The following is a 27,919-nucleotide window of genomic DNA, read 5'->3' on the forward strand; positions in this document are numbered from 1 at the left end:
ACCTCATCTTCTTTCATGGCCAATACGTACCTATCAATTTGGTAGTATCTTCTTAAACACTACTTTTTCCAAGGTTTTCCTTGGTTTCCCCCTAAGAGATTAGGTATCACTTAGTACCTCTAGAACGCATAGATCGTGATCATAAATATTTTTTATCGTAATATTCATCTTGCAAATTAGCAACTGCCCTGTCTCTGGGCTTATAGACTTCATACAAAATATAATTTTTCTGTTTCATACATTACTGCATTTCCAGTACTCATGTCCAGTCTACACGTAATTAAACAAATTAGTCATGTCTCACCTTGAAAGAGGTAACTCAGTCAAGTTATCCTTAGATCGGGAGTCCACAGAAATCAGTTTCAGTCCTATTATCAGCTTGGTGTAGTTATCTCTTCTGAGTCTGTTTCCTTCTTCAAAAATTCTGGCTAGATACTGTCATTCCCTTTGCTCATATCACAACTAGTGAATGGAGACACTCGCACCATCATAGATTGCTCATGACATAACATGGCGGAATGTACTAACTCTGGGCCAACGGGCTTTCCACAGAGCTGTGAGGCCTGCCCTTGGATGCACAGCCTAAAATGCTCAAGGTACAATAGGCCGAGTCTTCTCATCTGCCTCTTAGGTGATTTCTCCAGCTCACTGAGTGGACGAGGCCAAGACGCACAATTGTCTGTTGTTTTCCTGCAGTCTATGCAAGACAGAATCATTTCTGTTATTTTATTTATGAACTCTAAGTGTTATACTTCAGCACCAAAACGGAATTGTACATTTGTGGCTCTCTGTGGTTCAAGTCTAATGAGGTCAGTCAAAATCGAAGGCAAATTCACTGTCTCTTATTTATAATTTCTATCCCACTTCGAAAGCCATGGGCATTGGAGGGTAACACCCACGGGAATCCGTCTATTTAAAGCATGCATTAAGACAGATTTGGTAGGATACTCCAGAAGGGCACTCAATCCATGAAGCTTGATGTGGTGAGGAGGGGTCACATTATGGTGTTTCAAACATGTAAATCTGGGTTATATGTGACCATTTCCTAAGGTCCCTGGATCCACAGTGCTTCATTTTCCCATTTCCTGACTCCCCCTTTATCTTGTTGGAGTACACTTTTTCTTTCTGATATCAAGGAAGGGAAGAATCAATTTACACTTTCTGACCAGTATAATGTGAAATATTGGAATTCCTACTTGGGAATCCTTTCCAACTCCTCTTGACTTTTGTTTCAATAATTGAAACACACCCTAAGATAGAATCATATGATGGAATGACTATGCATAGTAGAAACTCAGTCACACCTCACTTTCAGTAATAGTTTAGTCAATGTGTTCAAGGTCATCCGTATTCAGGAAAGGGCTCGTTCCAAAAGGCTATGCCCGAATGAATGGTAAGTTTACCATTTGGCTACTGTTTTATGAGATCATTCAAGGCCTTAGTTGATGGGGGTTTGCTCATATTTTTGTTTTAAAGCTTCAGGCAAAACAAATCTTACCAATTATCCTACGCAGTGAGCTCATTAAGTCATTTGGTTTAATAAATTGTAAGGGATCACGGTTACTAAATTGTGGGCTTCATCCTGTCTTATCTGGCTTCCATCTTTTCCTTACTACTTGCCTGTAAGAGTAAGACTTAATCATAGTAACCGCAAAGCCAGAAATAACCTAGAAACCACATCCGCACTCTCAGACAACCCATAAATCATCTCAAACAAGCCTGTATCCTAAGGTTTTTTTCTAGACTCTAAAAGGTCCTCTTCTTTCTAAATGCTTCAGAATCCAAAGCTTCTCTTCAACCACAAAGAAATTTTCATCCAAAGTACAAAATAAATGATTTCTGTGGGATCAGGGTTATGTCAGGCATGAGTAGTTATATCACTAACTCAACTCTAGACTATATACAAAGCCAAGAATGCTGAACTTAAAAAAGTGTTCTTGGTCCTGGAGAGAGCTCAATATGTTAAGAATGCTTACTGCTTGCTCTTTCAGAGGACCAGATTCCTGTTCCCAGCACCCATATCAAGTGGCCTCAAACCTATTCTGAATCTGACATCCCTTGGTCTTGATCACATGGTGCACATAAACTTGTATGCACAACACACACACACACACACACACACACACACACACACACACACACACAGTTTCTTAAATGTTCCAGGGAGCTGTTGAGTTCACTTGGTTGGTAAAGTGCTTTCTGAGAATGGGGACTTGAGTTTGAATCTGGAGCACCTATATAAAAGTTGGATGTAATAATGCATGCATATAAGCTGAATGCTGTATGGGGGCTTGCTGGAGAGTAGCCTAGAATTAATAAGATTGAGGTTCACTGAGAATACCTGTCATATTGACAATTAAGGTGGAGAGAGACTAAAGAAGACCCCAGCGTGGAGCACTGGCCTCCACACATCCATGCATACACTACAGAATCACACGTGTACACACACATACCTTGTTCATATATTACTGAAATCATCATGTTTTGTAGTAGGAAAAATAGAAATATTCTATATTTTATTAGTGAACTTCTACTGGAAGTGGGTGGGTGAAAAGTATTGATTATTTAAGAAAAAACAGGCCACTCTGCATAGCTTCTATGAGAATATTCATACTTGGAACTTCCATAAAGACACAAATCCATGAAATCAGATCATATGTCATAAAACTAGACGACAGTGGGCAGGAGGTGTAACTCCGAGATAGGAGGCTTGCCTAGCTAGCATCCACAAGGCTTTGTGTTTAATCCCAAATACCTCCAAATAAACAGAGAGCAAACAAAAACCTAGAAGCCAAACCAGGCATCATTTGTAATCCCTAAACCATACAGGCTTAACTCAAATTGACATTAAGCAAAAAAATACAATGTTATATGTTAGTTATTCCCAAGCTGTGGTAACTTGAGGTTAAAAGATGATTGTTAAGAACCACAAATATCTTTAATTATAACTATATACATTAATTTTAATGTATGTAGAAAATAATACATTGTATTGCTGTTTAGCACAGAGCTAAATTTTAGTTAATACAAAGTTGTTATTGAAGTAAAAATATTAAAACAATAGCCTATCACAACTTCAACCATGAATGAAAATACTGTGAACAGTTCCAATGAATAACGCTCAGAAAGTACTACCACAGCTACCTCACCAGCACCCATGCCACACTTCCAGTGCGCTTTGCGAGTTATAAGATGGAAATGTGCCTTTCGTTTGCCAGTTATGGCCTTTTAGACAGAATCACTAGGGAAAGCACGGTTCCATAATGCCTTCATTTTAGTACTTGATTGCTCTGGTCTACAGCATATTGATTAAACCGGTGCATATGTATTAGGTATTTACTGTACATAATGCTCTTTCACGGGTAATTTTGAGCAATATAAAAATCTCTTTTGAACTACACCATTGTCTTTCTTTTTAAAAAATTATTTGGGTTAGTAGATGCTGGAGAGATGGCTCTGTGATGTATTAGCTACTTTTCCAGAGTACCTGGGTGCCTGGGTTCAACTCCCATCACCGCCATGGTGGCTCACAAGCCATGTGTTACTCCAGCTCCAGGAGAATCAGCACCCTTTCCAGCATCTGTGGATACCAAGCCTGTAATTGGTGCACAGGCATACATGGAGGCAAGACGCCTATAAAATAAAATGAAATTTTAAAACTCCATCAGAACGTATGCTTTCCAAGATGTACTTAACCAGGGCAATGACATGTACTAGTGCTTTGAGGTTGTGCCTTCCAGGATGTGATGAATTGCCACCTTTAAGGGCAAACCAATAAAAGCGTTTTTTTCCCCTTGGAGAAATGTGATGGAACTTTTAGAAAAATTCTGGTAACACAAGAAATTATGGTTTTTAAGAAACAAGAAAGAGTAGCGTGCTCTACACTTTAAATCCCAGCACTAGGGAGAAGCTGGTGGATCTCTGAGCACTAGGCCAGCCAGATCTACATAGTTTTAGGATAGCCAGGGCTACAGAGTAATGAAACCTTGTCTTGGGGGAAAAGGAAAGGAAAAGAAATAGAGGTTAGAATGTTTTCCACATGGCGAAACATGGTGAAGGGAGTCCGTGGGAACAAGCAATCTAAGTATCAAGGTCTGGACTACGAGGCCCCAGAATATAGAAGAAAATGATGGGAGACTGTAAATGTTAGCTACCATTCTTCCTCCCAGCCCCATGCTCTCAGAAATGACTCACATTCAAAATATAATTTATATACACCTTGGCTATATAGTTAGGCTCTCCTCTGACTAGATTTAACTTAAAATACCCCATTTATTTTAACCTACGTTGTACCACACGGCTGGTTACCTGTGCTCAGCTGTCTGACATCTTTCCTGGTGGTTATCCTGCACCCAGCTCTATCCCAGACTTCCTTCTCCGCTGGGATGTCTGAGTCAGGAGCCTGGGAAGAGCAGGTTTTATGGGAAAATCGAGTTACACTGGGGAAATGTTAACTTCAAGCACCAAAGAGGCTTCCAAATGTCCTATGGGATCTTTAATGCTCAAAAACTGCGCAGAAATTCAGGTGTGTAAATTATTAATGTAAGTGAATCATGTGTTAATCCAAGAAAAGATTTAAACTGAGAAAACAAACTCAGACTAAACTTTGAATGGCTCCGTCCTTTTTAGAGATAAGAGGATTGGTGGCGACTGAAACCAACACTAGAGGAGACAGGACTCCAGAAACCTTTTGAAAGGGTTTGATAATAGTTCGAATCTACGGTTCAGCCTAACCATAAGCCTCATGGTTCTCTTTTCTTTTCTAGAATCTGAGTGTATTCTCAGTTTTACTTGTATTTTCAGAGTTCTTTCATTTCCTGAAAAAGTCTTAAATGTGGTTTCTATTGTGTCCGTAGCTATAACTGCTATTTCTAAATCGCTGTTTTCTTCCTGCTGCCTGAATTCACAGGGCAGTGCTCAGTGATTTCAAATGTGACTTTTAAAGAGACAAGAACAGTATTTTTTTTCAAAGCATGAAGAGATGGGTTTTTGTTTTTTGTTTTGTTTTTTACTATTTTTGGATGTTTGTCTGCTCATATGTTTGTGCACCACATGTGGGCCTGGTGACTTGGTGAGTGCAGAGGTCATAAGGTATCAGTGGCCCTGGAATTAGGGTTGCAGATGGTCGTGAACTAGGAATTGGACCTACGTCTGGAAGAACACCCAGTGCTGTAAACTGCTAAGCCCCATGATGCAGTTTTAAACATAGACTGTAATTGGGGGTGGGAATACAAACCTTTCATCTCAGTACTAGGGAGGCAGAGGCGGGCAGATTTGTAAGTTAGGTCTATGTAGGTAGGCAAGCAAGAGATACATGGACACTGTACACACACACACAAACACACACAATTCAACTGTAAATATGTCTTTACTACCCCCAACACAAGGTTCAGAGACCTATGCAGAGAGGAAGTGGAAAGATTGTAAGAACTGGAGGTGATGGGTAAACCCAAAATAGCATTTTCCATACACAAAACAGCTGAGCACAGACTAAGACGGGCCTGAGCAAACTCAAGCTGGACAAAGTCCCAGCACAGAGAAAGGAAGCAGACACAAAGTCCAACCCCTTCGCATGATGTTATTTGCCAGTGATAGCTCCTGGGAGAGGGGGAAATCAGGCCTTCTTCATGAAGGAATACTGGGTATATCAACCACACTCTAGGGCCAGCAGAAAAAGCAATTCCATGGTTGTGTATATGTGCTTTTTTGTTGGAGGTGGGTATATCAAAATACATTGTATGAAAAATGAGATTGAAAAGAAGCACAGAAAACCAGATTCGCTATTAACGGAATGGTTGTTTTTAAGAGTGTTCTGTCAAGGTGGCAGGCGTTTTAACCACAGAGAGCATGAGGGTCAGTCATGGCGCTGACTCCTTAAATCCTGGTGTGGGTATGGGTAGAGAGAGAAGTTCCTCTTCAAGAAATCAGGAGAACAGTTTTCCTCTCTCACCTTGGGAGTCTCCACAGCCTTTCACAGAACACTTGGGCTTTCCATTCCGGTGTCAGCTTGGAAATAAATGGTTTTGTTTCATAATCCATAAATGCAAAACAAATGACATTCAGCTTGACTCATACTCTGCCACACCGTGTAATATAAACATGGGGGAGGGTATCCTCCTTTGTTCAGTGTGTGACCTTAATGTTCTTTGATTATCTCATGGGTGCAATTTTTTTAAATTTGAAAACATTTTGCTGGCATTTTCAGTTGTTTTCATCAGATCCGTTGAGTGTGGCATCTAGCGTGCCATCGTTGCATGGGACATTTAATTAAATTGTTGAGTAATAGCTTACATGGTTTCCTTAAATAATGTGTTTTGCCAGAGTATTTAAAGAGTTGCTTTACAGGTTATTAATTTAACTGCTTACAGTTGAGGAGCAACACAATAAACTAAATTATTTGGAACCATAAGAGTTGAAAAATAAACAAATGTAGCCATGGTCTGGCCTAGTGCAATTACTGCTGCTATAATCCCAGGCTATGCTTCTGGAGTCTTTTACACGGATTGGTCGGATAGCCTTCCCAACTAGATAATCTTTGCTTTTTAGCTTTTCTGTTTTCCATGCCAGACTCAGAAGCCAAAGGCTGTGGTCACCTCTGCAGTAAGCTTCCCAAGGCTTTCTTGTCAGCCATACTGTATGAGACGAGACACTCCTGCCTAGGGTCTTTCCATTTGACATTCCTCGTGCTTGATGCTATCTCCTGTGGTGCTTTGTCTTAAATCCCCATTCAGGGCTTGTCCAAAAGTTATCTTCTCTATGACACTTCCTTTTTAAAACTGAAATCACTCTTCACACCCATCCAGCACTCCGGACCACATTCCCTTGCTTGGTTTCAGCCCATCAGATGCATTCTCTAATGTACGATCTAAGTCTGTGAGTTAATCTTCACAGACTCTTCAAACAGCACTTGGCATGCAGGTGAGGTAGCAGTTTATTTGATAACAATATAGAATGGTTTGCACATGAGTTATTATCTGCCTCTATGAGGACAGGGATTACTGCTCTTTTAGTTTATTACTATGTCCCCCCACTTGTCTACAGCGATGGCTACCACATGATACGTACACAAAAAGTGTTTTGAACATATAGAAATAGCTATTAATATACAATAAAAGATGACAGAAAAGGATTAAGTTTGTTAAAAATTGTTTTCTGTGGTTTGAGAAACAGAAGCCATCCCAAAAGGCCAAGTCCTCAAAGACTGCTCTCCACAAAAGAAATGTAATTAAAATTCAAAATTTGAAATTCTTTGCAATATGCCAAAAAGGTACATTTACCTGAATGGCAGTATTTTGAACTCCCTAGAGCAGTAAGTACTTTTGGCTTACAAGTCCCTGGTGTGACTCTACAAATAGTGACTTAATATAGAGCCATGTGTTCAAATAAAAGAGAAAATATACTTGTTCATTGTTCATAGAAAAAATGGCTGGAGAAAAAAGGGTGATTTCTGTACACCAGTGAGCCGCAGCACAGCATATGACAGCAGAGGGGCAGAATCAACGGATAATGAGTTCTTGTCCAACCTCTAACTCCTGGATTTGGGATAATCTTCCTGCAGAATCTCTCTGCAGTCTGTCTTCGGATTTCCTTATTTGTATTCAGCTCTGTTTATCTCCCCTGAAATGTCTAAAAGGGCTTATAGGAATAGTTCATTACTAAGAATACCCAACTCTTGTTAAAACTAATCAAAAACATTCCAAAGGTGAGGCTAAGTGTGACGTGTCTTCTGTTGTTCCCATCAGCTTAGAGAAGAGCACAGAACGACCCTCCCTCCTCTCCGGATCTCAACAGCCTTCCCATTCCTCCAGAGATCCTGAGTCCAGGACTCTGCACAATATAGTATAACCATAGCTCTCATATTACAAATTGCAAGTGTGGAGCCTCTGACCCATTTACTGACATAGTTTCTTTCCATTTCACTTATTGTAGAACAGTTGTTCTCTGTGTATAAGAGATTAACAGTATTAAGAACACAGAGGAGGGTTTGTCTTGTAGTATCAGATTTGCCCATTAAAGACAGTAAGGTTCTGGGCAGAGCTGAATAAGTAAAACCTCTGGAGGGATGTGATAATAAACCGACAGCTGTTTACCTGTCTGCTCACTGATGAAGGCGTTTATGTTACCGGGTTTACAGTAATACACTGACAAAGTTCCGTGGTGATGACTTCTGACCATTTAACCATTCTGCTGAGACCCGAGTTTGCTGGGAATCTGCAAAAGGGCATTAGAAATTTAAGTCTCGTCAAACCACCATCTCTAAATGGCAGGGTGGGTTCTCTAGCCCTTTCACTGAGAGTTTCTTTCCATTTCAACCATTTCATTAAAAACCATGATGATGACTGGAATCAGTAAGACAGGCTACTACTTCTCATTTTGTAGGTATCAGGTTCTCAATCAAAGACCACAGGATTCTGAACAATGTATGTTCACTCCAGCAAACAGACGGTTAGTTTGATAGAACCATCAGTTAATCTAGGAGTGAGAGGACACGTGCTGGCTGGATGAGGTACAGAACAATGTGCCCTTCCTTCCCAACTCTTTAAGAGAAAAATTGACTTACATAACGGTTTTATGCAAGCACTCAGGTTTAATTAGTCTTTAAAGATATTAATTTTACAGATGTGTCCAAAAATTTTAATGCTTTACCAGTAAGTGCATGAGATATACTTTCTCCCACCTACTCTCTCTCTCACGCTGAGTCTGTCTTGCACTGTCAACATCCTAGGAACACAATACTAAATGACAGCCCAGTCCTTGCCCTTAAAAATGTTGGCTATTGAGGTGACAGTTGAAGAAATACTAAGGCTGAGCTCTTCCAGGTCATGCTTCCATGAAGCAGAAACTTCTAACCTGGCAAGGGAGGGGAGGGCCAGTGAGGACAAAGTTTCTGAAAAAACCTGACACACAAACTGAAATTTGAATGGTTACAGTTTATGGGTGCAGCTGATGTAACAACTACCAAAGCCTGTTCTAGAAAAAGGAGTAATGTGCTCAAAGGTCAACAAGGGAGAAGGAACTTGAGCTGTTTCAGAACAGAAAATGGCATGGCTATAATTTAAGCTGGAAAAGTGGTAGTGACTAAGTAGGCACAAAGCCACACATGCTCACAGAAGTCATCGGTGACAAACCAAGGTTAATTCAGGATTAATTCTAAGAGGGAGAGAGAGAGCTGGTGATGAGGTTTTGAAAAAGACAAAATGCGTTTCAATTACCTTTTTAAAAGTGACTAAGTCAGAAGAGTCCTCTATATCATAGGTGCTCTAAACATTACCCAGCTGTGAAGTGGTAGCATTCTACAATATTAAATCAGAGAGAGCTTTCAATGAACATTTTAGCCTTCAAAACACTGTGGGAGACCATTAATCCCATCAAATGGCAGCCTTTGACAAATATTTCATTCCGGATTGAGTTCAACATAGGAATTATCTATTAAGCTTATGGTAGAAATAGTAATCTTATGTTAGGGGGATATCGGATTTAGGTTGAAACTGTGACTCTTTCGGTTTGAGTAGCTACAGTAGACCATCAACAAAGTCGGTGGCAAACGACAGCTTACCAACCGGTAGTGACTACTGGAAAACAATCACTGATCTAATGAAATGAATCCAATATTTTGTTCTTGCGAAAACGGCCTCCAGGAAGAGGACAATCGAGGTGATGAGCTCCTAAGCCCTCTTCAGAGCTTCATTTCCCCTTTGTATTTTCAGTCCAACTATTTAGCCAGTGTTCCACCCAAAATATTAAAGCCTTTCTACACATCTGACACAGGAATACAATACACTCCATAGACAAAGTCCCCAGTGTCGTGTAACTTTTTACTCTCAAGAGGAATTAAGCTGTCGCAACATAGTGATAATTATTAGGGAAGAGATGGGGTGGAAGGTGGGGTACCTAGACAATTATCTTGGTTTAGAGGGACAGAATCGAGTAGAAAAGGCTTTTGTAACTGACTGTGAAGCTTAGTGCTAAGGTGTCAGAAGATATTGTAGGTTTGAAAAGGAGATTCCGGGGGTTGGGGATTTAGCTCAGTGGTAAAGCGTAAGGCCCTGGGTTCGGTCCCCAGCTCCGGGGAAAAAAAAAAGAAAAAAAAAAAAAGAAAGAAAGAAAGAAAGAAAAGGAGATTCCCATACAAAGGCCTGCAGGCAGGCACCTGCTAGCATTTACAAACAGAACATCCAGCTTGGGTGCAGGATGAGGGAGCTTGCTAAGAGCCCCAGGAGAGTGTAGCCCTAAACCAGGCACAGTTCCGTGTGTGTGTGTGTGTGTGTGTGTGTGTGTGTGTGTGTGTGTGTGTGTGTGTGTGTGTGTTGTGTGTGTGCGTGTGTGTGTGTGCTGTTGCGGGAGGGTATCTTCTTTAGCAGTTTGTATGGATGATGATTTTTAAAAATCACCAAACTTTTAGGTTCTGACCTGTGGAATCCTAAAAGCATTTTATAATAAACATGAGGTGATGATACTATTTGGCAAAGACTGTGCATGTGTTGGCAAGATGAGAAAACCTGCTCTGAATTCGACGAACAAAGAACACTAATCTTAGGCGTTAGAAAGCTTAAAAGACAAACGTGAACCATTGTGCACACACTGCCTGCTCAGAAGTTTTATTCCCTTGCAATTTTGCTTGGGAGGCCCCAGCTGGCCTCGGAGGCAAAGGCAACCATGTCGCCACTCCCACGTGACCTCCTAACTTGTCAGAGACCACTGCTCCTCCTGCTCATACTCTCCCTCTCCCATTAGGTGTGAGTCTTTACTCTCTTCTTCAGGGACCACTACCCAAGGATCGACAAGTCAGAAACAGCTCAGAGGAGCCATCCCTACATGCAGTAACAGCTGTGTTGTTCGCAAGAATTATACTCATCACCACCAAGGCTTCCCCATTCACATTATCTGTGCTTTATATTTGCACATGCACGTGGCCTCAATTATTCCTCCTGACAATATTGTGAAGTGTTATAATCATGACTTTGGCAGATAAGGGCTCTAGGCTCAGAGAGGCTAAGTGTGACTTTTTCCTGACCCAGGCATTTAACGCAGCTTCTCATTTTCTAAAGAGTTCTCTACAAAGGCTGCCTGCCAGCAACTGTGGAGAAAAGCGAGTGTCTTAAGGCCTACCTCCAGGTTCACTTAAACAAAGTGAAGAACTCAGAGGAACACCAGCTTTTACAACCAAATGTCTGTTCATCAATTTCGAACTTTTTGGCCTTTCATATTTCAAGTTGGGGTGGCAGGGTCGTCTTAGAATAGTGACAGCAGTTGGGTGGCTCACATCACTTCAGTGACGAGAGCCACTTCTCAGCTGTTTATGTGCCCAGCTGTGCTCATAGTCATAGCTTGCCATCTTCTCAATAGAAAAACGCACCTGAACAACAGTATATAGAATGTTGGTCACTCTCAGGTAGACTTAAGCAAGTTTCACTCGTTCTTAAAGCAAAATGCATGCAGACAAGGCAATGTTAGGATTAGAAAAGGCCAATTTACACCATCCTTAAGCTTGCTACCGAAAAGCATTTGTTCGACAAATTGAGTAGTTTAGGAGTATGGCACACACTGTAGACTGTGATTTAAAGTGATTGACATCTTTGGCACAATGTACAAGGGAGAGGCGTGTAGCTAAACATTTGCCAATATCCTTTCCTGGAAAAATCAGCTGTGAGAGAAGCAACGATGCATGTGTGTAACATTTTAAAATCCACTTTCCCCAGAGTAGGAACTTACAACTCCATCAACAAGGATGGTATGGTGAGTTAGTTAGTCGACTTAGCTTTCTAAGCTCAAGAGGAAAGGTAATACTGTCTTTCCACGTGAGTCCTCTTTTAGTTCTGTGGTGTTTGCACATCTCACCTGGGCCTTTCGATTACAAATCCACCTCCTTAAGGAGCCCTGTGAAAAAAAAAGATTAAAAAAAAAATCCAGCTATAAATCAGCCACGTGGAGCTACTGCTGCAGCAGCGGTGGCTGACTTCCTGGTTTCCTTTCTGCAAGCCTCTGGCTGGGGTGATTGGGCAGTGGGCGTCGGGAAGGGCAGAGCAGCAGGGTGGCTGCAGGTCCACTTGAGGGGGGACGGGTGGCAGCATCCAGAGAGGGCACGGGCATCAAGGACAGAGTTTTGATCCATAATTACAATAAAAGTTTGGGGATCTGCAGGCTTTAGGAAGCGGAGCCTAGAGAGAGGCTAAGACCAGACCTGGGGGAAAATGTTAAGTTAGTTCCAAGGTTACTAGGGACTCGCAGGGGGGTTCTCGGGGTCGCGGGTGGAGAGAGGGGGGACTGCGGAGCTAGAGCGGGCAGGTAGAGAGAAAGGAAGCCTAGGGAGCTACACACTCCGGCCGGTCGGAGCTCTGCGGAGGCCCGCCGGAGGGGAGGGGGGTGCGGCAGCGCAGCGCAGAGGCAGGCGCAGGGAGGGGGCGGAGGGGCGAGCCAGGGGAAGGTAAAGCCGAGGGGAGTTCCGGATCTGGAGCTGGAGAGGGCAGGCGGTGGGGAGGGCGGCGGGCGTAGTGATCCGGGAGGGGGGAAAAGGAGGAGGAGGAGGAGGGCCGGGGGAGGAGGAAGGAGGGAGGGGAGAGCGGTGGCGGCGGCTGCGCCCGGCTGTGTGTCTCTCGCCGCCGGAGGAAGATGAGGCTGAAGATCGGGTTCATCTTACGCAGTTTGCTGGTGGTGGGAAGCTTCCTGGGGCTCGTGGTCCTCTGGTCTTCCCTGTCCTCGCGACCCGACGACCCGAGCCCACTGAGCAGGATGAGGGTGAGTGACCCGCCTGGCCCCCTCCGGCAGCGGCGACCTGCAACTTGTTTTGTTTGCGCGCGCGTGTGTGGCGGGAGCGAGGGGCGGCGGGGTCGCGGCCGCGTGGGCGCCGCAGCTCCGCAGGTGGCGCTGGCCCGGCGCCGGCCGATCGGGGGCGCCTAGCCCTACGCCGCGGGTACCCCTCGGCCGCTGCCGGCCGCCCCCTGGCCGCCCCTTCCTCCCGCGCGTCCCCGCCCCGGGTTCAGCGCCGTCACCCGCGCTACTGCTGCTGCTGCCGCTGCCGCTGCCGCCGCGGCGGCGACCAGGCGGCTAGGCGGCCGCTCAAACGCCGCGACTACCGGGGCGCAATCGCGGGACAGAGTCGGCTCCGGGGAGCCGAGGCTGGTCGATGTCCCACTCGGAGCTGCGACCCCCGCGCTAGCGGCGGGCGGGCGCGGGGTTGGTCCGAACTGCGGCCTGTGGCGCGTGCAGGCCTGAAGGAGGCGAGATGCCGGCGCCGCCGCTGTGGTCCGGTGGAGCAGGCCCTGCGGTCCAGCCTCTCCTGTGGTCCCGCCCAGTCCGGGTGCTCGCCGGGGGGGCGCCCCCAGCCTGCTCGCCTCGGGCTCCAGCCCACGGCGCCGCCTCCCCGCAACTCCCGTGGCCAGGAGCCGGGTGCGACGTGTTGCAGAGGCCTCGCCCCGCATCCCTGTCCCTTCGATTCCCGGACAGGGTGAGAGACGCGTCCCCACCCGCATCGGCGTCCCCGCACCCGGACGCTGGGGATCCCGTCCGCCCGCCCGCCCACTACGCTGCCTCGTCCTGCGGATCGAGAGCTGTCCGCCCTCCCCGGGCCCTAGCTGAGCTGCTCCAGCCGAGGACCTAACTTGTGCCGGCTCCTGGCCGCCCCTCGCTGCCTGCTCCATCAGCTTGACGCCGAGAGGCGCGCTCCGCTGGGACGCATCCGTCTGCCGCCCTCGGCGCTTGGCGTTAGCCTTGACAGTGCCTGGCTTTGAGGGTTTAGTCAGGCTGCTCGGAACTTTAGTTACCGGGATCCGGCCACTGTGCTACGCTCACCGGGCAGTTGGCGGCGCGAACTGCTCCGCTCCTACTTCCCCAGCTTGACCCCCAGCCCCCACCCTCAGCATGGCGAACCGTTACACCCGCCTCGAGTTCCTCATCCTCTGAGCCCTCCAAGCCCACAGGCTCGAGTCCAGTTTAGACTTAGAAGGGAGTGGAAGACACTAGGAGTTCCGGACACAGGATCTGGGTAGCCGTGGGAGGAATCTCTAAGAAAGTGCCTTTTGCAAAATCAGAGTTGCATCTACACGATCACGATCACGATCACGATCACGCCAACTTTACTTTTGGAAAGTTAGCGTCAAGAAGTTGAGGGGGCAAAGGCTTGTGATGACCTTCCAAGAATAAGGCTTACGACACAACTTAATCTGTAAATTGCAGTACCTGAGGCTGGCTTTACTGAATTGGAGTCCAACCTTAATTGTCTAAATTGAAACAATTTTTCCTTTTCACTGTGTTTGGAGTGAATTTTTTTGAATACATTTTTTGCTCTTAAACTGATTTGATGAGATGAATATTGAAATTGATTTTTTTCAAGTCATCAAATGCTCTTTTATGTAAAAGCATTATATGATGTTGGAAACCCTAAGCCCCATTTTTCTGAGAAGGAAATTGAAAACCTGCCAAAACTAGTTAGTTTTAAATGTCCTGTACTTCTTAACCTTTTGAAGCCATGATTGGACCTAGCAAAGTGGAGCCTGCCTGTAATCCCAGTTGAAGAAAGTCATAGTTAAATTCAAGGACAGTTAGGGCTATATGAGACTCTAGTCTCAAAAAACTGGAAAAAGAACTGGGGTGCATCATAATATCTTTCCAGGTAGTTTATTAGTGTTGACATGTAATAAACTATAGTCTATCAAGTGGACATAGCTTAATTTCTTGTCCAATTTATTTGATAAGTTTGTCAATGGACCTGGTATAACGTCATTTTCTATAATTTGCCCAAGATAGACAAAGATTTTCCAAGATTTACCAGCACAGTATTAAAAAGAATGCTTACGTATCAGAAGACATTAATAACTTACGAGCAAATAGTAAACTAAAGCAATTTAAGGTGTCAGATGTCACAAGAGTGTTCATCAGGGGCTGTTTCTTCCCTCTGATCAAAGGGAACCTGAAGGTTCTTGAGACCCAGTGCTGGGGGGAGAGTTAGGGAAGATTCAGATGCTGAGTCCCCAAGTCCTGGGTTTTTCCTCTACCTTGTGGTACTTTTCTGTTGTGGTCGCTTCTCTTTCTTGGATGTGGGACTATATGTGGTCTCTTTTGATCCCTCCAGAAGGCCTGAGCTAGGCCAGAACAATCCACCTTATCAAATGAAAGTTATGCCCCTCCTACCGGATATGCCTGTGGCTCTGTCTAGCCAGGGCCACTTGTGTCTTGAACTGTTGTTATTACTGGAACTAAAGAGTACTTTGAAAATGTCTTTGCTTTAATTTTGTAGAGCAGTGGGGTGAAGCCAAAATTCTCTCTTCTGAGCCACTTGGTGTTTCTCTGGGGTGAATGATATTTTAAATGACCTTACCATTTCAATCTGACTTTGGTTTTATGTTTTGTTTTTGTTTTGGAGAAAGGATGTCTTGTCGCCCAGGCTGGTCTTGATTTCTGTATGTAGCTGAAGATGACCTTGAACCCGATCCTTCTGCCTCTACCTCTTTGAGTGCAGGTATTATAGTCATGTATCACCATGCTGGAAGTGTGCCAGGGAATCTTTTGCATGGTTAGCAAGCATGTTGTCAACGGAGCTATGTCCATAACTCTATTACACGATCATTTTTGTTGATACAATCCAGCATTTGTGAATGGCTGCTGTATACTAGGTACAGTGCTGACTATTTAAGGAAACACTTCTTGCTTTAGTTTCACAGGTCTTGCAACCTGGTGAGAAAAACACATGTTATCAAACCTTTGCAAATATACAAATACAATTGTGCTATGAAAGAAACACATGAATACACTTGTGTTCTGAAGGAAAACCTTGGGAGGTAAGAAAATGGAGAGGTTTGAGTATGCAAATCTTATTTAAATAACTGACTTTTGAGCTGAAATTTAAAGGTTTGAACAGGAGTAGTTGTTGAAGTGGGTGTGAGACAGAGCAGACCTGAGAGGAGCAGCAGGTGCAAAGGGTCTGAGACCTGAAGTAGCAAGGACGAGGTGAGAAACTGCAAGGTCAATGTATGGAAACACAGAGAGTGTCTTAGCTAGGGTTTCACTGCTGTGAAGAGACATCATGACCAAGGTAACTCTTATAAGGACAACGTTTAATTGGGACTGCCTTACAGGTTCAGAGGTTCTGTCCATTATCATCAAAGTGGGAGTATGGCAGCATCCAGGCAGGCATGGTGCAGGGGGAAGGAGCTGAGTTCTACATCTTCTTTTGAAGGTCTCTAGGAGAAGACTGGCTTCTGGGCAGCTAGGATGAGGGTCTTAAAATCTGTGCCCACAGTGTCGTACTTCCTCCAACAAGGCCACACCTCTGAATAGTGCTGCTCCTTGGGCCAAGCATATTTAAACCACCACAGAGGGTGATACTAAACAGAATGATACTACAGACAGGCTAGGTCTGTGGACCGCACTAAGAGTTTACATCTTAAGTGTAGGAAGCCATTGAGGAATGTAAGCATGAATGACATTCATGTTTCAGGAAAGATCATTGTAGCTCCCTGCAAGGAAGTATGCATGCGTGCATTGGTTTGTAGAATAGGTGACAGGTGTCCCATAGTAACAGTTTGGGTCACACATGACATTGGCCAGATGGTTTTGAGATGATGTAAATTCTAGTGCAACCAGAGATGTAAAGGCCCCAAGATTGGGAAGGTGGGCATGGAGGAGATGTGAAGAAGTGTAGAATCATTGTTAGCGCTAGGACAAGCTGAGAAGACAAAGCTGTGCATTCTGTTTGCAGTTTATGAGTATCCATATTTGTAATGGACAGTTTGAGGTCATCACTTATTAAGTAAAACTGGTGTCTTCCAGAGAGACACCATATTCCCCAGGTGTTTCCCCTGACTGTTTTCATGCTAAGTCATAAACTCAGAAGAGAAAGGTTTGTAGTGGAAATGTTGACAGGCCTTTGCTTTAGAGCATCTGTTCAGATGTGCAGTATTGGGGAAACGTGTGTGCGAATTGATTTTCTGTGCAGATACCAAGGCACCTAAGTTCAGGGCATTCTCAATAACTCAGCCACTAATGCTCTGCAAGAGGTTTTACGGGATAAGCATGGTGGGAAGATGAGAGGGGTCCAGCTTGGTTGGGCATTGGTGCACAGACCGACTTGTCAAGTTCCAGGGCATTTTAGCACAGTGAGGTTGAGTTCTTCACCGAGAGACTTGTAGATGCTTTGTGTGAAACCATTACTTACCAAGAGCCTTCAGTGACCCTCACCCAGCTACACGGGCCACAGGCCTTAGAAAATCCCCCCCCCCGCCCCGCCGGAGCTGAGGACCTAACCCAGGGCAAGCGCTCTACCACTGAGCTAAATCCCCAACCCCCAAATCTTTGTTTTCTTAGCCACTTTCAAGCTTCCACTTACCAGGTCCCACATGGGAATAGAAACCCCAGGTTATTAATTCTAAAACATCTGAGTTTACAGATTAACAGCCTCTGTGTGTGTGTGTGTGTGTGTGTGTGTGTGTGTGTGTGTGTGTGTGAGAGAGAGAGAGAGAGAGAGAGAGAGAGAGAGGCCCCCCTTTTTTAAACCTTCAGAACACTGAGTACTTCAGAGGCAGAATTCTTGTTCCCTGATCATAGCCCATCTCTCTGTCTCTGTCTGTCTGTCTCTCTCTCCTTGGTGCTGAATTTACAGAAGATACTGGTCAAGTTCGTTTTTGGTTAAATAACATAAAGTGATGTGCTGCCTTTGTAGTGGTCCCTCTGTAAGACCAAGCATTTATTTAGTAGATCCCCCCCAAATTGCTGTATGTGTTGATTCTGTGGGAAGGTTCTCTATTGAGTGGTCTTAGTCAGGCTGGGTATCACCCTGCTTTCAGATGCTCCTTCCTTTCCCACTTAGGCTTTATAGAGGCTGCTCAGAGGATACCAAGTACAAGTCCATGTTCTCCTATCTGGCAGAAAAAGAAACTAAAGAAGCAAAGCCACGCCATGAGCAAACAACAGGAGGGCATCTCAAGGCCGTGCCCTACTTTGTTTTTTCGTTTCTTTGTTAGAAACCAGGCCCCAAAATATTTGTGTTTCAGCTTAAACTTGATACACGTTGTAGACTCCATTCGTGAGGGAAGGGAAGGCAAGAACCTGGAGGCAGAGAGTGAAGTAGAATGTTGGAGAAAGGCTGCGTACCGGCTTGCTCTCCAGGCTCCCCTGCTTCCTAGGATCAGGAGCAGCGCTGCTCACTGTGGACTGGCACTCCGGCTCCCACACCACATTAATCATCAATCTAGAAAACACCCCCATAAATGTTCCCACAGGCCGGCCTGGTGGAGGTATTTTCTCAATTGAGGTTCAAGTTGACAAACAAAAAACCTAACCAGCACAAACTGTTCTTGTTAGACCCTGGTGGAGAAGGCTTAAAAACTGCCATGTGTGGAGTGCGTACGTGTCAGCAAAGGAGTGAGAACAGTTGAGCAGCGAGCGATTGGCCTTGGATCTCTACTTTGGTAGGCCAGCCGTGTGGAATGGGAGATAAGAGAGGGGTCGGGGTGCAGCCTCAGGCTGTAGTGAATTGGAGAAAGAGAAAGGAATGCAGGGGAATGGGAAGCAATTTTTCAATTGGTGAGCAACTGTTTGCAAATTCTAACTTAGTAGTTATACATAAAGGGAAAAAATTAGTTGGTCAGCAGAATGTGACTAGCTGAGTGCAGGGAAATTATGATCATTCAGCTTCAAAGTAGAAAGTAGGTAATTGTCTTTGTTCAGATTTTGAATGCTAATTCTTACTCCTTGAGAACAGAACGAATATGTAATCTGACAAAGGAAAGTCGCAAAATAAAGCATCTAGATTTCTAGTGTGCAGTTGATGAAGGTCACAGATATATATATATATATATATATATATATATATATATAAAATCTGTGTATATACATACACACATTTATATATGTGTATGTGTATGTATGTAAGTGTATGTATATGTGGTACAAAAGGGGAAAGGTAAAAAAGTGGAATGTCTGCTAATGTTGACAGATTATGTTAGGAAGAATTGGGAGCCAATGCCGTTGGGGGTGGGGATGGGAGTATGAAGGGTGTCCAGGTATTATATTCTGGGACTTTGAATTGAATCAGGGACACACAAGTAAAGATAGACATGAGAAGTTTATTGGAAAGAAAAAAGGCACTCCTGGAGATTGGAATGAGCTGATGAGCTGGGACACAAACATGCAGAAGCTCTGCCCCACGTAAGTTCTGACTGTTACCTTCTCTGCACAGCACACACCTTCTCCTAAGCATGTGTGTTATGTGTGGGCTTCTCTCCCACATGCTGCCTGTTGCCTCGTAGCTCAGGTGTGGAAGAGTTTCCAGTTTTTCTCTGCCAACTGGTTTTTCTCATATGTCAATCTTAATACCTCTCTGTCCACACCCCTCGTCTCTTGTTGCAATATAGTAAACATGATACCCATCCAGCAGTTGTCTCTTCCAGTTTTGAGTGTTTGTTAAATGTTATTCATTGCCGTAGGAGTTAGAGATGGTATACAACAGAGAAGGTAGTAAACTGTGACATAGTAAAGACGTTTTAAAGGCTTGGCCTGATAGCCACATAGTAGTAAATTTGTGTGTGTGTGTGTGTGTGTGTGTGTGTGTGTGTGTGTGTGTGTGTGTGTGTGTGGATGTGTAAGACACATCCACACACACACAGAGAGAGAGAGAGAGAGAGAGAGAGAGAGAGAGAGAGAGAGAGAGAGATTAACTAGGCCTCTTAACATCTCCCTACCTCCAACTTCCATTTGTTCAAAATGATGTATTGAATTGAGGCCTTCCTGCGTACCCCTGGGCTGTACTGTGGAGACATTGAAACGTCAAGGATGTTAGGCCTGTTCTAAGGAGAAGAGCTGTGCAACTATGTAGCAGCTACAAAAAGATCTTTAAGGAGCTGTTCTAGGTTAGGTGAAAGTTGAGAGGGAAAACAAAAAGCATGGCATTTAAATAGTTGTAGGATGACAATGGGATTAGATCAAGTAGAGGGGCAAGAAAGAACGTTCTAACGAAACAGACACTGACAAAAGCATACCATCTTTTATTGGTGAGGAGTGGCGGATTATGATTGGAGAAGAGAGTTCTGAACACATTTTGAAGGGAATTGAATGAAGGGCTATGGAGCTGGGCGGGGTTTTATTGATTTAACATCTCGGGTAGCTGTGGAGGCTTTTGAGATTGAAGAGACGGTGACATTTACTTATCAACTCTTACTCTACGGGTATTTCAAATATTTACTAAACGTCTACTAAATGCTTTCTCTTGCTCTAGGCGTTGGCCGTGCTATACAGTATTAAGCAGTAACAACCGTGGCTAACGTGTATTGGATTCTTACTATGGATCAGGCATGGATATTCTATATGCTGCGTTAGTTGTGACAACCTTTGAATGCCAGTTTGATCTAACCCAGCTCTGTCGACGAAGCTGCTGCAGCGAGCCCTTCATTCAGAATTGTTCCCTTAGCAAGCAGCAGTGTCTACTCTCAACTGTGCTAACTTGAGAGTTAGGATCACAGCATTTTCATCACTGACAGAATACCTAAGCTAAACAAGGAAGAGGGATTGGTTTTGACTCACAGTGTCAGTGCTTCAGTGTCATGGGAGGGAAAACAGGTGGAGGAGACTAACTCACACTGCTGTCAAGGAAGCAGCGGGTGGATGGATGACAGTACAGGAAGTGTCAGGGCAAGATACGGTCGGTCCTGAAGGGCATGACCCACTGCCCTGCTTCTCTATCTAGGTCCTACATCCTACCTCTTATCACCTCCAATTATTGACATCATATGTATTTGGCAGGGAATTCATCCTCTGAGCCCTTGGATTCATTCAACCCCCAGTCGTTCGGTTGCTCTGGTGCTAGCCAAGCCCCTGATACATGGGGACGCTCTACATTCAAACTTCAACACTTACCCTTCACCTCCGATTTTAACATGCTCAGATGGTGTATATGGAAAAGGTGATCTGCAAACAATAGAGTTTCAGACAAACTCCATGCAATACCGGATAGGGTGAATGAACGCAGAGGATCCTTTGGGATGAATGGCCAGGAAGACTCGAGAGCTGAAGGCCGAGGAATGACTTTAAGCCTGCCTTGTGAATCTGAAGTGTGTGTGTTCCAGGTAGAGGGAACAAGAAGTGCAAACTCCTCAAGTCTGAAGTGAAGCTGGAGTGTTCTGAGAAATAGAAAGGTCAGTGTATCTCGAGTGTCTCCCTTGAAAAGAGTATAGAACTTGATGAACTTAGAGATGTAGCCAGAGCCCTTGCCTGCAGTGTAGGTCGAGTGCTCTGTTACTAAAGTGATTGTTTCACTTTCTATCCTTTGTCCTTCAGCCATTATTACCCTTTCCCTTTAGAGTGTCCTGGGTTGCAGGATAAACAGATGACTATCTCAGTTACTAGCTGTGGCTTTAGATAAATAGAATGGCACACACACACCCCAGACAGATGTGCCAGCCAGATGTCAACAGCTGCAGTGGCCAAGATAAGAACTATATTAGCCGACCCCACTAGGGCTTGTGGGATCTCAGAGAACCAGCATCTAGATGAATTGGAGCTGCACGGTGCTTTTTTTTTTTTAAAGGGGATGAGTTGGATATACCATGACAAGGACGCAGGAACAAAGTGTGCAAAAACATGAAAGACCACAGCCAGTCCTGGAGAGTCTACAGAAATGAGCCTTGAAAGACGGAATGATAGGTACGGTTAGAGCTGGGAGATAAGGAAAAATCTGGAAGCAGAGTGCAGGCTAAATGCTAGTGGGAGATTATCATCTCTATAGGCTAGGATGCGCCTTACCCAGGAGAGGGGCCCAGAGACTGAAACCAGGGTGACATTACAGGAGTAGAACTGCTTAAGAGGAGGACGAGTGCTTGATGGAATGAAAAGAGGATGCTGATGTCTTCACGACTACAGCCGAGTAGTGCGAGTAGTGCTCTTAGAGAAGCACGGAAAAGATAACATAAGGGCCATCAGCAGACTCACAAGCCACAGTATTGACACAGGCTGGATCAGCAAAACATGGCAGTGGTGGTGGAAACACTACCTCCCAGGGAAGCGCCCTGTAGTGTTTCAGTCAAGAGAGGGAGGGGCTGTGTAACATCTTTAGCAAATCTCAGTAAACAGCGAGACTTAAAACCTGGCTCACATGAAGAAGCTGAAGTGCTGAGAAGTTCATTCCAGGAAATACATGGAGGAGCTGGAGTATTGCTAGAAAGCTTCTACGTACAATTGTAGAGGGACACAATGGTTGTCTCCAGTAAAGAGTCTACCTCCCCCTGTAAACGATTGTCTGTGTATAGACATGCATGTGCATTCTAAGTTGATGTGTATCTGTAGTTGTGATAACGTGATAATTCATAGACTAAAAATTATGAGAATAAATTAGGCGTTTTGTGCTTTTCAATCAAGAACTATGATTTTTAAAGCTGTCTAAAAAGTCATTTTAATGTTTAAGTTGGAAAAGAAATTTGATGCCAAGAATATCAGGCCAAGTATCATATCTGTTTGTACATTTAGAGGTGGGGGAGCAGAATTGAAAAACTGGGCTTGGCATTTCAGCAGTCTGGTTTTGGGGGTGAGGGGAATTTTAATAGAACATTCTGGTTTTCAAGACGAGATTTACCGTTTCATTCTAATTTAGTCCTGTGAGCCTTGAGAGCAACAGAGAACTTGAACAGCAACTACCCAGGGCTTCCTAAGCCCCTTAGAAGGAGGAAGAGCTAACTTGCAGTTACTCCATTTGCTAAGAATCCTGACTATTTGAAATGAGAAATGTTCTTCTTCCTGCCCCATTATACATTCCCCTCGAGCTCCCCAGCCTTCATTGGAGCATCACCCGGAGAAGCATTTGACATGCCACCAGGGAAACCTGCTTCAGTTCACCGAATCTGAGAACCAGCACCCTGAGACTTGGGGGAAAAAATTAACTTTGCGTTATCTAATTAGGTTTATGGGATTGCTACAGAGTAGCCCTGCTTCTCAAATCTAGAAGGCACAATTAACTGCAGTACTACATCAATACCAACGAGGCTGCTGATGGGCTTCTAAGCAATGCAATTGGAATTTGTTATTACCAAGATTTTTTTTAAAAAACTGGCAAATTAAAATTAAATCACACATTGCTGGGAACCATTCTGCAAGAGAATAGGTGCTCTAATCTTTTTTTTTTCATCTTTTAATTTTTATTGATTCTTTTGGTTTCAGGATACATTTAGCCACAAGAGGTATGATACTCTCTTTAATAGCAAGCTTACATAGTTAATAATTGTTTGACTTAGATGTAATTTCAGCATCTGTAGAATTTTTTAAGGGGTGTGTGTGTGTGCACCTGCACGCGTGCGAACATGCAGGATTTTGTTTATGTACACTTGTGCGTGTTTAGTTCCCTAGAGGCCAGAAGAAGAGAGCAGATCCCCCGGAAATGGAGTTACAAGTGGCTATGTGCTGCGAACTGAACTCTGGTCCTCTGCAAGAACAGCATGTGTTCTTAACTACTGAGCAGTCTCTCCAGCCCTTCTTTTAGGAAATCACTTTATCATATGCTGTAAGGTTTACATGTGTGTACACGCACTATGTCTGTGCCTTACACGAGAGCTTGGGATCAAACAGTCACTCGCAGGGAAACCACCTATGATGGTTTTGTCAATGAGATTAGATTGACATATGCATTTGTTTCAGGCGTTATCTTAGGTGTCTTAATCAGCAATTCTCAACCTGTGAGTCTCAATCCCCACAGGGATTCCAAATCAGATATCCCACATATCAGATATTGATTTATGGTTCATAACAGTAGCAAATTACAGTTATGAAGAAGCAATGAGATATATGGTTGGGAGTCACTACAGTATAAGGAACTGTATTTAAGGGTCACAGCGTTAGAAAGGTTGAGAAACACTGGTATTAATTGATGTGGGAAGGACCCAGCCTGAAATTGGGCCATGTTATCCGTGGGTTTGGCTCCTGATTTGTGTGAGAGTGGAGAGAGGCATTCATTCACTCATCCTCTTTGCTTCCGACTGTGGCTGTGATGAGACCGTGTTAAGTTCCTGTTGCCTGGATTTCTCTACTATCATGGACTGTGCCCTGGGATTGTGAGCTAAAATTAGCCCTTTCGCCCTTGGGTGACGATATCAATACAGCCTCTTTGTACCTAGGCTAAGTAGCTTTTTTTAAGCACAGACTAGAAAGGTGCAGTTACATATTATAAAAATAATCCTAAGACCTGTGCTTGGAGTACTCTGAAAAGTCTTGGTCCAGCATTATTTAGTTACAGTCTACATTATAAAAAAACCTATTGAGTTTGAGGTACATATTTCATATACATTTTTCATTTTTTTTTCTTATCTTTTTTTCGGAGCTGGGGACCGAACCAGGGCCTTGCACTTGCTAGGCAAGCACTCTACCACTGAGCTAAATCCCCAACCCCTTTCATATACATTTTAAGAAGGTTTTTTATTTTTATATGTGTGTGTGATTCTGTGCATGCGTGGACACAGGTATATGGGGTTGCCCTTGGGGACATAAGAGAGTATCGGATCCCCCGAAGCTGGAGCTGCAGGCAGATGTGAGCATACAGATTGGGTGCTAAGACTTGAACTTCTGTCCTTGTGAAAGCAGCTAGTGCTCTTAACTCCTGAGTCATCTCTCCAGCCCCTCATGTACGTGTGCATTGGGATCTACTGTCTGGCGAACAGTGCAGCATCTAACTCTGGGGCGGAAGTAGACCATCAGTACGCTGAAGTGCTCAGGCAGGTGAGGGTTTGCAGCTGCCTGTGAGAATGTGCAGGTATAGGACATGGCAAGAGAGAACCCCAAGTGCATCCTAATTGTTTTAGGTTTGTAGTTCATAGTCTGTTACACAAACATGTTAAAACCTGGTAAGATTCAGTCAATTAAGAAATTGTATTTCTTTACCACTGCTGCCATGAAAAACTATGCATTTGTGAGTGAATATTTCTTTCTCCTAGAATATATTATATTGTACTACAATTCTTTGTCATCTGCAGCCTGTTCACATGGAAAATGTACATTTGGTGCAGCCGTTAAAAAACCTGTCTGAGATCTGTTTTCCATTGGACTTTGTTGGTTTTAAGACAGGATCTTATGTATCTCACGCTGGTCTGAATGCTGACGATGGATGGCTTGAGTGCTGGTCCTCCTCTCTGTGACTCTTGAGTGCTGAGCTTACAGGCGTGCCACCCACCACACCTGGTTTATACAGCCTTGGGGAGCAGACCCGGCCTAGCTTCGTGCAGCCTAGGCAATCACTGTACCAACTCAGCCCCAGCCCTAGGAGACAGGTTTCCTTGTGCTGATGTGCAATGGCCGAAATATCTATAACTTGTGCAGTTTTATTCCTGTGGCAAACTCGGCATTTTGCTGTATAACTTTTGTTAGATAATTTGATTATTATGCTTCTTAAAATTCAACTAATCCCTGAGAAATAATCTTTTAATCTCTAATACAGCAAGGTAAGCTATGTAAGTCTCAGCACTGGCTTTCTTTACAATCCTGTTTGAAAGGTTTTACATCTTTCCTCTTGAAAGAACTCATTTAAAACCCCCTGTTCCAGCAGCTACTAATTCTTGCCAGGATGATTTAAAATGAATAAAAAGTCCATTAGGTTTTTGGCAAATATGTTCTCAATTATGATGTAGAATAAATGACTGCAGAGTGCTTTTTGGAATAGTGGAGAAGAAACGACTGAGCTGTTAGGACTTTGTACATTACGAGTTTTCCACTGTGATAGATGTTTCGTTTTATAAGCTAAAAGATAACCAAGACTGGGACTTGGGTAAGTTGAAATTTTATTTCAGCATTTAAGCTGTGGATTGCTAGATCAAGGTCATGCAGATGTGCCATTTATTTAATTGTGCTTCCTAGTACCATGGCCTCAGAGGAAATTCTAAAGCCAGTCTCTGTCTGAGAAGGTTGGACGAAGGTGTTTCTATCGTTGCTGGCAATTAAATTTGCCTACAGTACCCTAAATAATAGTAGTAAAGGGGGAAAAACATGTTCAGCAAATAGCTTTCTAAAATCCTCTCTTCTAAAAGAGGATGGTCTTTAAATATTAGTATTTTAAAGAAATATATTTTCTGTGTGAATTGATAACCCCATTCTTGTAGCCAACATTCAGACTGAAAACATAGCACACGTAACATTTTTATCTTAAAATAAGTACAGGATACACAAAGCAGAGTACAGTTTTGAAGGACAGCATCAGTCTGCAGAGACAAAAGTGCCTCACCCTTTCCCAAACCTTGATGCACGAAGTACGAAGTGTCAGGTCTGTATATCTGTATTCCATGTGTTTATTCTCGGGTTGCCTTTTTCCAGTGTTATACTTGAAAATTGGAAGAGATTTCTATAAACACAGGTTCATTTTGTTTTCCATTAATTACCATCACAGAAACAATGCAAGCTATTCCCCTGACTCTGCTGAAGAAAATCCCAGCCAGAGTCTAATGAATAGATTCACTGTAGTACAATCATGGTTCATAAGAGACGGTTATATTATCCTTGACTTCTATTCAATTAACTGGTTATGCTCAGCAAAAAAATGAATGTTCAAGTTTTCCTTATAGGGCTGGGGAATGGTTCAGTGAGGAAACTGCTTGCTGTGCAGTCATGAGGTTCCACGTTTGAATCCCCAGGTCCCTGCAAAGCCAAGTGTGACACAGCCCAAGTCATTTCTTAATCCCAGTTCCCTTAGGGCGAGATGGCAAGCAGGCAGAAGCCCTGTAAAGCGTGATCCAGCCAGCAGGAGACTGCCTCAAACCAGGTGGGAGCAAGGGCTGATAGCTGACACTGTCCTGACCTCCATGTGCACTCCATTTGATGTGCGCATTGAGGCAGGCTCTCCCTCTTTCCCTCCTCCTCCACCTATGTGCATGTGTGCTTACACACACACACACACACACACACACACACACACACACCCCTTGTATGTGTATATCGGCAATAATCACATTCTAAAGATCAAGCGAATGGCTTGAAGCATTCTGATTCACACCCACTTTTAACTTACGGGCACTTGTATTTAAAAGGAAGCATGTCTCGTGTATGTTAAAATACCTGATACATTTCAGAAAGAACGAAAGGTTGTTTTTATAAATAAATAGATCCCTTTTTTTTTGAGATACAGCAGAGATAATATGTATTCAGTGCAGTTTTTGGTTTCGAATGGATTGAAATACCTTCCCTGTTGGCCCCTCAGTACTCATGAAAAGGACTGCCATTTGGTTAGCTAGTTCTTTGTTTCCTTCCTCTGCCGAACGGTTGATTCTCTGATTGTGAGGCCTGCCCTTGAGTAGTTGGTCAGTTTCTTTGGGTCATGTGAGAAAGAGTCTTTCAAAGGCTGGCGTGTAGTGGAGTTGTGTGGTGGTTGAGGTAGAACGTCCAGACCTGCCGTCCGGGCACAGTGTGCCTCTGAGTTTGGAGCCTTGCTTACGATTGCCAAACATGGACACAGAGAAGTACACTTTTCTGTGTCTCTGTCTCTCTCTCTCTCTTCCTGATTCTTTTTAATTAAAGATAACTGAACCTTATAACTCTGCTCATGAACCAGTGCTAATGAGAGAATGAAGTTTCATTTCTAAAATTGAAGATAATGAACCTTTTCAAGTTTTGCTGTATGTAGTCTCCGCATTCCCGCCACGTTGTACTGCTGACACATGCCTCACTTAAAACACACACACACACACACACACACACACACACACATATACACACACACACACACACACCAGTAGTTTTCGTCTTGTGAAAAGCACAGTGCTGTGAGGGAGGGAGTCCTGCATTGACTAGGGGAAAGGTTGGAGGTAGATTTTTCTTTTCCAACACAAATCCTTTTTGTCAGAGAACTGTGGCTTTTCCTGGGTTGACAAGGGTATAATTTTAAACCACCGCACATATGCAGCAATGAAAATCAAATCAAATTTAAATTTCTAAGTAGACTGTCTTCCTGATAGTATCTTTTGAAACTGAT

The 27,919-nt window shown here is 43.8% G+C and overlaps 1 protein-coding gene across 3 annotated transcripts in view; it reads left to right on the top strand.

Annotated features, from left to right (window-relative positions):
* The first annotated feature begins 12,503 nt into the window (after nt 1-12,503).
* The window catches only part of Galnt7 (polypeptide N-acetylgalactosaminyltransferase 7), a 124,544-nt gene continuing 109,128 nt past the window's right edge, over nt 12,504-27,919 (top strand). The window contains exon 1 of one of the 3 annotated variants that reach the window (XM_006253083.4): nt 12,504-12,735. In XM_006253083.4, the coding sequence (XP_006253145.1) occupies nt 12,610-12,735 (126 nt within the window). In that variant the 5' untranslated portion in view covers nt 12,504-12,609. The remainder of the gene's footprint in view (nt 12,736-27,919) is intronic. The other 2 variants (NM_022926.2, XM_039094437.2) reach the window with 2 other exon arrangements.

The sequence above is a fragment of the Rattus norvegicus genome, chromosome 16 (assembly GCF_036323735.1).
Source record: "Rattus norvegicus strain BN/NHsdMcwi chromosome 16, GRCr8, whole genome shotgun sequence".
Lineage (NCBI taxonomy): Eukaryota > Metazoa > Chordata > Mammalia > Rodentia > Muridae > Rattus > Rattus norvegicus.